Here is a 10,445-nt window from a genome sequence, read left to right on the forward strand (position 1 = left end):
TCCACCAGGATGCAATGACGCATCTTGGACTTCCCACCCTGCACAGCTGCAAGAGATCCACCTCTGGCCTGTGAACTGCGGGGTCTCAGGTCCCCCTTGCCAATGGCACAAGATGCTAAGACAGGGACGCAGCGTGGAAACCTCCAGTCACCCACTCACAACAGAAATGACCAGTCAGCAGGTGTGCCAATCAACAGTAGGCAAACGAGCCACCCTCTGAATGGCCACCCAGAGGTCCTGGATAAATACAACGTAAACACAATGTAGGCAAATCGGCCCAGGAAACAGCATGTAGGGGGTGGTGGGAGATGAGAGAGCCACAGTTGCTCATGGCCCTGTGCAAAGACACAAAGGTGTTACAAAGTAATCCGAGAAATGGATACAACGGCCACATGGACAAAGTGTGTCTCCAGCACATGTCACCTGCAGCCCACAATGCAGTGCTGGGACTTAGCCTGGTGGGCGGTGTCTGGTCGCAGGGCCCGGCCTCAGGCAGGGGCTGGTGCTGCCTCTCAGGAGTTCTCACTCTCACCGAGGGGGTCTCACCGGGGTGGGGAAGGGGGGTGGGGGGGTCGGGTGAGGTATTGTGAGCAGCTTGCTATAAAGCAAGCCTGGTCCCTCTCTTCTCTCTCCCTCCCTACTCTGTCTCACACACAAGTGCACACACAAATACACATTCATGCTCCCCTCCCACACAGGCCCACCACGGGCCCTTCTGCTTTCCGCCACACACTTAAGCAGCCCGAGCCGCTCTCACCCACCGAGCTGGACTTTCCCAGCTCGAACCCTAACCCCTTTTCTCTATAAACTGCGCTGTCTCAGGAATTCTGTGACCAAAGCGGCAAAGGGACCGAGAAAGACAGCATGAATGGAAACATCTTAAATATGCACGAGGTGCCTGGGTACCCTGGGGCATGCACACATGCAGAACAAACCCAAGGCTGAGCGTGAGGCCGACGCATCTGCACTCAGCAGGGCGGCCTCCAGAGACAGAAGGGGCCGAACAGCCTCTGGGAAAAGCGCAACCATCACTCAGTCCCCCACCCCCGTCAGGGCCAGAGAGCTCTTCAGTGAAGCCAGGGCTTTCACACAGGAAACATCAGAAAGCATTTGGCCTGGGCCCCATGCCTGGGATTGGGGGTTCTCCCATCTCTACCGCAGGAACCCCAAGGCCATGGTCCTGGTGCACGTTACGCTACATAATTCTGGGGGGCACACTTCACAACAAGAACAGTGCCTGCTGGGGCTGGTCAGCGTGCAACCTACAAAACCGCACCCGGCAGTCCTGTGAGAGCCACAGATGCCTTGGAACGCTCATAAAACTACATGCATCCCCGGGAAAATCAGCGGCTCTGCTCCCACACGTCCCAGGGACGGCCCTCCCCTTCCTGAATACCTTATACCGGTGCCGTGACATCAAGCTCGGCCTTGAGCACCTGCCTCTTTGGAGGCTCCATCCATTAGAGGGCACCTGCTTCCTTCCCGCCCGCCAGCCCAGCTGCTGAAAGCAAGCAAACCGAGCCCCCGGGACCTCCGCTTTCCAGGCTAAGCGCACCCTTGACTCGGCTGCCTGCAAACGCATTTTAGCTTCTCGTTTGTTCCAAATGAATTTTTAAAGTGTGCAGCCTTTTACCAGGCACTTCCTGCCCCGAGAGGCAGCACGCGAGCTGTTACCAAGGAGCAAGGAGGCTTCCCTTGCGGCCACTCCTCACGCTCACTCCCAGGGCAGGTGAGTGCCCACCGAAGCCAGGACATGCCAGGCTGGGGCGAGGGCAGGGCCAGGGGAGCCTGGCACAAGGTGCACGAGTTCGTGTCCACTTACTCCCAGAATTCCATGACAGGGGAGGTGGCGTTCTGCAGGGACACGTGGCTGTGGTTGCTCATGTTCAGTTTCTGGAACTCCACACAGCGCTCTGCAGGGGAAACAAGACAGACAGCACGCGACGATTAACCCACATCCTGGACGAGGCCCAGAGCCGACGGCACGAGCAGGTGGTCGCACTCAGCAGGTCCATGTCCACAGGCCCCCAAGGAGCTCGGGGCAGGGACATGGAGACCTCACATACACCCAGCGACGGAGACACAGTCGGCGCCATCAGGAGGCAGCAGGTCGCAGGGGCCCGACCGTCTCTCACCCCTGTGCACCCCAGCCGCCCTCTCCGACTCTCCCAGCCTTGTCCCCAGATCCTCACTCTCCCCACTGCCCTGCCTCAGGCCCCTCAGCGGCCACACGGGAACAGAGCGCCCACAGGACCGGGTCCCTCAGTGTCCCAGGTGTGTATGCAGCCAAGACTCGGTGCCCCTTTACAGAACAAGGGGCTCAAACTACAGCAGATAGGAAGAGTGGATGAAACTGCTCGCCAAGGGAGCCCCGGTGTCGTCGTCCCTCCCTCCAGCCAGTCACTCGGACAGGATTTACCAAATGCCTTTGCGCACTTCATGAGACCTGCGGACGAATTCTCAGCTAAAAGCATTCGCACACTCATCTTCAAGGCCCAGGGCGACCTGCGAACCCCTCCTTTGGGAAGCGTTCCCCCGCCCAACCCCACCCTGGGGCTGAAGTTGTAGCGTAGCAGGTAAAGCCACAACCTGCAACACTGGCACCGTCCTGGCTGCTCCACTTCTGAACCAGCTCCCTGCCACTGGCCTGGGAAAAGCAGCAGAAGACGGCCCAAGTGCTTAGGCCCCTGCTACCCATGTGGGAGACCTGGATGGAGCTCCCAGCTTCAGCTTGGCCCAGCCCTGGCCGCTGCTGCCATCTGGGGAATGAACTAACAGATGGAAGATGCCTTTGTCTCTCCCTCTCTCTCCCTCACTCTGATTTTCAAATAAATAAAGGAGTTCCCTGAAGGAATCACTTCTTCATGCTCCCCTGCACCCTCTCCTTGTCCTATGAGGTCACCTGCAGAATAAGAACAAACTGCTGTAGCCAGTGCCCAGGGCCGTCCACCACCGTGGGACGTGGGGCACAAGCCCTTCTGTTTACAGGGCTAGACCTTGCCTCCAGAGGCCAGGGCCCCACATTCACTACCCAGGGCCCCGCATACCCAGCACGACTTCTCCGGGACACCACTGCCCCCTCCCCTACTGACGAGCCCTCCCAGCTGCACCCACGGTCTCTGGGGCAGGCGCTGCTTCTACACGTGGGGCACATTGCACGTGTCACTGGCTCTGCCCTGGAAGACTCCTGCTCCCCTGCTTCCTCCCCATGACCGCGGCAGATGCTCACTAGATTCTGAAAGGAACTGAGGGGGGACACACTCAGGCCTGAGAGGGGCCGAGAAACCAGCAATGGGGGCGATGTGTCTGGATGCGTCCCAACCCCTTCTCGGGGGTGGGCACTGCTTGGATTGTCTCAGGTTCTCTAAAACAGAATTACAGGGCCAGCGCCATGGCTCACTAGGCTAATCCTCCACCTGCAGTGCTGGCACCCCGGGTTCTAGTCCCGGTTGGGGCGCCAGATTCTGTCCTGGTTACTCCTCTTCCAGTCCAGCTCTCTGCTGTGGCCCAGGCATGCAGTGGAGGATGGCCCAAGTGCTTGGGTCCCTGCACCCACATGGGAGACCAGGATAAGCACCTAGCTCCTGGCTTCGGATCAGCATGGTGCACCGGCCACAGCGGCCACTGAGGGGTGAACTAACGGAAAAAGGAAAACCTTTCTCTCTGTCTCTCTCTCACTGTCCACTCTGCCTGTCAAAAAAATAAATAAAAATAAAAAAATAAACCAGAATTACACACATTGTATTCCCAGAGCATGGGGGAAAAAAAACTTACTCCACCACCCAAGATTGGCCATTTTTATTAAAATGTTTAATAATATACAAACAAGGAGTAATGAAGCATTTGCGATGGTGCTATTCATACAACTGCAAAGGCAAAATTAAGTTTACAAACTCAACACCAACTAAGACACAGAACCGACGCGACTCAAAATAACACACAGCGGACGAGCAGGGTCAGCCATCGGGTGAAATGAAGCTGCTTTCCTAACGGAAGAGCTGCATCCACAGGCAGGGGCAGGGCCGGCTGAGTGCAGCCGCTTGTTCCGGTTGTGCTACTTCACACAGACACCTGCTTCTTCCTCCACAGAGCCGTTCTTCTCCCACTGGGCTGCGTTCCCACCAGTGGGATCCATCCCACCTCTGCCTTCTCCCCGCTGGCCACTGCCACCCTCCTGGCCGTGAGTCCATCTTCAGCTGTGAACCGGCACGGAGTCAGGCGCAGACATGGGCGGTTGTGCAGACGACCCAGATCGTGCGTGTGTGCATGCGTGTGTGTGTGAACAGAGCATCCTCAGATGATACACTCACACAACTGCACCAGCAGCAGGCACTCCCAGGCCTCCAGGCACGTGTCCCGAGCTGCAGTTTGATGTACATCTTCTTGAAGACCCTGGCCAAAGGCAGGTGAAGAGCTACAGCACTCTAGAAAGGAGGCACCGCCTCCAGGAAGCCATGCCCGGCAGGGGAGCCGGGTTTGCTGCTGCACTCAGTGTCACCATTCTCGCCACCACACCAATTCCTGCGCCCAAGGCTGCAACTCACAGCCCATACCCAGCCTGGGTGCCCAAGTCTTCATTACAAATCAGACACTTGCAGGAGGGATCTAGCTACCGGGTGCTAACATGAACAGGTTAAAGCAAGTGCACCAACGCCTATCCCAAGGCAGCGCTGCCTGGCGTGCTGCTGCCAGGGGCTCTGAGGCCAAGGCTAGACTCGGATGCAAAGAGTGCCGCAATTGATTAGCGATGTCTGCTGTAAGCATAGCCACCGAAGCTGGGGCTGGGCAACATTTGCCTTCCCTGGGATTCTAAAACTCAACGCTGATAGGTCAGCAAATGCAAAAGCAAACAGGAGGTCCAAACCCCGAAAGCCATCTATAAAAGCATCCAGTGCAGGGTGGGGACGGCTAGTGAACGGCTGAATCAAGAGGACAAAGGCAGCCGGGTGGGGCCCGTGGCAACCGAGGACAACGACAGGATCCCCAGACAAAGACTGCGCAGCTTGTCAGGCACCGCCCTCGGTGGCGGCGGCAGTGCGGGAACGCGGGCCTGGCGTCCCCCGAGCTTGGGGCTTCTCAAAGAAGCTTGAAGTCTGGGTTTTCATGTGATGACTTTTAAACTCTGACAACCACGCACACTTTTAAGCTTGCTGCTTGCTGGGCTAAGGCCTGGTCAGCCTCAAGGGCCGCCGTGTACAGCCCCGGAGGGAGCCCTCACCCCCTCATCTCACACAGGAAACCCGGGTACTGGGAGAGCCGGAGCTGGCACGGTCATCCTGGTGGCCTGAATCCCAGCCTGGGTCTCTTCTCAGACCCCGACTCTGCCCAGGGAAGGCAACCACCGCTCTCCTGATTGTGCCAAAGGCGTCGACCCCCGGAGCGCCCCCAGAACTGACCCTTCAGCTTCAGCGAGTCCATCCGGGAATGCTGGGCTCACAACCAGAGCCCAGAGGCCGGCACCAGCTCAGGGACGAGGACACCCTGACCCCAGGGTGCCCTGAGGGCTGTACCTGTGTTCCACTCGTGCCCACAGGTGGCCCAGGGGAGCTCAGTGGTAAAGCAGTTGCTCAGGTAGAAGATGGCCCAGGCCAGAATGATGATGTAGTACACGTTCAGATGGGCCTCGATCACCTGCGTGGCGTAGCCGATGCCTGGAAGCACACAGCAAAGGCGCCGCGTGAGCCCGGCGCCTGCAGACAGCCCTCGTGACCCCCCCCAGCCCGCCATCCACACATCCGACCCCTCCCAGCCCACCACACGCAGGTCGCAACCCCTCCCAGCCCACCACGTGCACGTCGCGACCCCCCCACCCATGCCCACCATCCACACATCCGACCCCTCTCAGCCCACCACGCGAATGTCGCGACCCCCCCAGCCCACCACGCGCACAAGGCGACCCCTCCCAGCCTGCCACACGCGTGTCGCGACCCCCCCGCCCCAGCCCACCACACGCACAAGGCGACCCCTCCCAGCCTGCCACACGCGCGTCGCGACCCCCCCAGCCCACCACGCGCACATCGCGACCCCCCCCAGCCTGCCTCACGCGCGTCGCGACCCCTCCCAGCCCGCCACGCGCATGTCGTGACCCCTCCCCCAGCCCGCCACGCGCACGTCGCGACCCCGCCCAGCCTGCCACGCGCACGTCATGACCCCCTCCCCCAGCCCGCCACGCGCACGTCATGACCCCCTCCCCCAGCCCACCACGCGCACGTCATGACCCCAGCCCACCACGCGCACGTCATGACCCCAGCCCACCACGCGCACGTCATGACCCCAGCCTGCCACGCGCACGTCACGACCCCTCCCAGCCTGCCATGCGCACGTCGCCTTTTGACGCCGCACTCACCTTCAAATAAAGGGCAGATTTTCCTCCAGCACGTGATGCCGCCCTCACTGGTGAACTGGCCCAGGGCGGTCTCCAGGAAGAACACGGGGATGCCACAGCAGATAAAGAACACCACGTAGGGAATCAGAAACGCCCCTGTGAGGAGGCAAAGGACTGCGATTAAAACCACCCCGGCGGCTCCAGGAGTCCGCAACAAGCACCCGCCATGTGCAAGGCCGGCATCCTCTGAGCACCGCTCCAGCTCCCGCCCTGTGCTCCCTGACGTCCGCTGCCCCGGCTTCCCCACCTGTGCAAGGCGGCTCCAGCTGCTCAGCGGGGGACCGAGTCGCTGGGCGGAGGAGACGGTACATAAAGCTTCATCTGCTCAGTTCTCTCATTCAAGCAATGCGTGTCCCAGCACAGGCCAGATCCACCCTCCCCACCCAGGAAGGTCGCATCTGTCCTTTCAAAGTCCTCCCGACAGATCAGGCAGGAAAACCCTTCATCTTCGGCAAAACATAAAAAAAAATCCAACCTTTTCCATCAAGGGAAGTATCCTCAGGGAATTACTCCATAAGTACTGTCAGGCCACAAAGAGTTAAGTGGCCCCAGCCCCACAGCCCAGTTAGGGCCTGAGGGTGCCGGGGGTCTCCCCAGCAAGGTTGGCTTTGAACCTGTCTGGGAAGCGGCCACGCAGCTCCCGTCCCAAACCCGGCGTCCATGGCCTGGGCCCGTGTGTGAATGGATCAAATCCCGGCAGTGAACCGGAGCTGTTACCACCGCCAGGGGCTCTTCCCAAACCTTCCTGCCCTCTCCCCCAGAAACAGGCGGCAAAACGTGCTGTCCTCACACTCACATCTCACAAACCGCAAGCGCTCTGGCTAAGTGGAGCCTCTGTACCGGCGAGGGTCGACAGGCCCGACAGAACGGCCGCGCACGCCAGGGTCCAGAAGGGTCTTAGCTCTTCCGAGCGAGGGGCGAGTGGGAGACGTCACACAACAGCACTCGTGAAACCCTTGGCAGGCATTCTTAGAGAGGTGAGCAGTCACCAAGCCAATAATCCAGCCATAGGAGGCAGCAACAAGTGTCCGAGTGAGGGTGTCTGTGCACTGAACAGGAGTCTCGGGGGTTAAAAGGAGCTGTCAGGTGTTGCCCCCGGACCACCGCCATCTACCTGAGACCACTCCAGAACCCAGCAGACCACCCTCTCTGAAAGCCTCACGGTGTGGGGAAACTCGCAGAGCCAGGACTGGAATCCTTACGATACCTGGGGCTTGGCAGAGGTATCTGTGCCCCCACTGGAGAGTCTTGGCAAGTTAGAGGAAAGGGAAAGAAAAAAAAAAAAAAACTACAATGACTCATTTTTAAACTTTACTCACTACAACCTTTTGGTTAAAAAAAAAAAAAAACAACTATGGCAGAATTTGTAATTCACCCCATCTACCCTGTATTCTGCTTTCAGGAATGCCTTTCGCTTTGCCATAACAATTTCCTGTATGAAAAAATGTGTTAAACTAGCTTTGGCCTGGTGTTCCCCTGACGGGTTTCCAAGTGGGCATCACAGCTTAACAAAAGCTGACCCTGCAGAGCGCGGCAGGACCCACAGCCCAGGGCGGGCCTGGAGCCTCCCGTCCACTCCCTGTGCTCCTGCCAAGCCACCAGCACCGCGGCCACTTCATGGCCAGTGCAGAGCAGCCCCGGGGCAGCCTGCGCCTTGGCAACCACCGTCTGCGAAGGAAGGGCCTGGGCCGCGCTGCCCCTTCCTGCTCCGTCCCTGCCAGCTGACTTCGGGGCAACCTTGGCAGAGGGGAGGTGGGGGGGGGGGGTCTGAGGATGTGGGGGAGCGGTAGGGGCACCACAAACAGGCAAGGGGAACACACAGACGCAGCCGTTCCTTGGGGAAACCACGCCACCTGAGAGTGCAACCAGATGGCTGGCCCTCCGACCCGCCGGGGTGCCCTGCTGACCGCGCGCACGGCCCCTGGAGGGGGTCCTTGGGTCGGAAACCCCGTGCTCTGAGCCAGGAGCCCTGCATATTCCCGGAAGCGTCTGGCGCCAACCGAGGTGCGGCCACCACGCGGCTCCCCTCGCTGTCCTGCCTCCTCTCCGCCCCCCGCCCCTGCCCCAGTCCCGAAGCCTCCACACATCGTGTCCACATCAAATGGGTGCCGCTGCTACTGGGGTGGGGACTCGGGGGCCAGGATAAGAAACGGCTCGGCGCCACTTCCTCCACAGGAAAGACCCCAAGCACCAAGGCCTGGGAAGGGTCTTCGCGACGGGGCCAATCCCAGGGAGGGCAGGAAGGCGCCCCGGGCCTCGGTGTCCCCTTCGACTTCTCCCACCCTCGTTTTCCTCACCCGCCCAAGGGGCCGTCTGCTGTGCACAAGGCTGGCCGCGCGCAGGCCCTGCGAGCGAGCGGCTCCGCGCAACACCCCGCACTCGGGAAGCCCCCCGAAGCCTGCACCATCACACGGGGACAGCGTCCCTTGCCCGGGGGGGTCGTCCCCTGAGGGCCGGACCCGAAAGCGCTAGGGCTCCATCCGCACCTCGCGCTCCACACAGAACGCGTCGTGCGCCCGCCGGGTGGCAAGCTTGGGCGCGAAGCGGCCGGTGCGCACGCGCGCTGGAACAGGTGGGCCAGGCCCAGGGGCGCGCCCCGGCACAGGTGGCCCGGGCTCGAGCTCCTGGGCCACGGTCCCGCGTCACGCACGCGCGGCAGGGGTCTCGCGCGCGCCCCCTCGCTCCCCGCCCTCAATGGCCCCACCCGCCGCGCGTCACGTGTCGCCTCACCGCCTCCGTTCTTGTAGCACAGGTAAGGGAAGCGCCACACGTTGCCCAGCCCGATGATCTCCCCGGCCACGCTCAGCACGAACTCCACCTTGTTGTTCCAGTGGCCGCGCTCTTGGACCGCCTTGTCCCGCGGGTCGCGCGCAGACGCCGCGTCGCCGCCGGCCAGCGCCTCCGACTCCCGCGCCTCCTCGGCAGCCTTGCCATTGCCCAGGGGCAGCGTCTTCTCCGCAGTCATGGCCGCGCTGGCTGCCTCGTGCGCCGGCCCGGCTCTGCGCCGCCGCCCCGGGCGGGCTGGCTTTTCAGGAGGCGCGAGCGGGCGGGAGGAGGAGGCAGGGGGTGGAGCTGGGGACCGGGCCGGGCCAGCGCGGAGACGGGACTGGGGACGCGGCGCGCGGCGGCCCGGCCCGTGGGGCGCCCACGCCGCCTCAGCCCGGCTCGGCCTGGAGAGCCGCGCGCACCTTGCGCGCGCGCCCAGCCCCTTGTGCGCGTGCCCACCCTTCCCGCGCTCCTACACACCGGCCTCTTAGGACGAGATTGGAAGCGCCTGTTCAGGCGTCGGGCGTACTCCAGACCCCAGACCACAAACACCTGCGGGGCTGGTCGGTGGGGGGTGGGCCCCCAGGTGATGCTATGGCTGTGACCATGAGACACTGCAGGCTGGGGCAGCCCGGTTCCTAAACAGCGAGGAGTCGGAACAGCGTCTGCGGACAGGTGCACCTACCTGGAGTCTCCCAGGCGTCTGACCTCTCTGAGTCCCGGTTTCCCGGCCTGCCAAAGGGAACGCCATGTCTTTCCCATGCGTTTTGGTCTTTGCAGGAGGGACTTGAGGACGGGAAAGGCTAATGAAGTGCCTGTCCAGTACTGGATGGGTGTCGCCGTGCAGTGTGCGACCTGTGTTTATGTTTCTCCTGCGCTCAGCTGTAAGGATGCTGTATTCACGCTTCAGCTTCGGCACTTAGGACATGCTCATCTGTGCACGTAGAGAGAGCAGCAGCGGGGAAAGAGGGGGCACTGTCAGAGCTGCCGCCGGCTGCCTCTGTTGAGACACAGCCCCGGAGCACACGAGCCGGGGCGTCCTCCCTCTGTCCCCGGGCCCCTCGCTGGGCTCCTTCCGAGAGAGACCCCTGCCTGCCTTCAGGCCCCCTTGCACTGTAGCTCACAAGTGTTCAAGTCTCCCCCCTGCCTCTCGCCCTCGCCGGCATGTTTCTTGAAAGAGTAAATTGACTGCCGGCCCTGTCTCCACCTCCCACTCAGTCCTCAGCCCACGGCAATCTGGCGCCCACCCCCTCCACTCCTCTGGAAATGCTGTCGGTGAGGGCCGGGAGCTGTC

General features: G+C 61.5%; 1 protein-coding gene across 2 annotated transcripts in view; it reads right to left on the reverse strand.

The window, feature by feature from the left end:
- SLC6A11 (solute carrier family 6 member 11) overlaps positions 1-9,544 on the reverse strand; it is a 113,082-nt gene extending 103,538 nt beyond the window's left edge. The window contains exons 1-4 of one of the 2 annotated variants that reach the window (XM_070050007.1): positions 9,116-9,544; positions 6,347-6,481; positions 5,511-5,651; positions 1,823-1,913 (exon numbers count right to left, since the gene is read on the reverse strand). In XM_070050007.1, coding sequence (XP_069906108.1) covers positions 1,823-1,913; positions 5,511-5,651; positions 6,347-6,481; positions 9,116-9,350 — 602 coding nt within the window. In that variant the 5' untranslated portion in view covers positions 9,351-9,544. The remainder of the gene's footprint in view (positions 1-1,822; positions 1,914-5,510; positions 5,652-6,346; positions 6,482-9,115) is intronic. The other variant, XM_002713050.5, reaches the window with a different exon arrangement.
- Positions 9,545-10,445: the final 901 nt, after the last annotated feature.

Source organism: Oryctolagus cuniculus, chromosome 10 (genome assembly GCF_964237555.1).
Source record: "Oryctolagus cuniculus chromosome 10, mOryCun1.1, whole genome shotgun sequence".
Classification (NCBI taxonomy): domain Eukaryota; kingdom Metazoa; phylum Chordata; class Mammalia; order Lagomorpha; family Leporidae; genus Oryctolagus; species Oryctolagus cuniculus.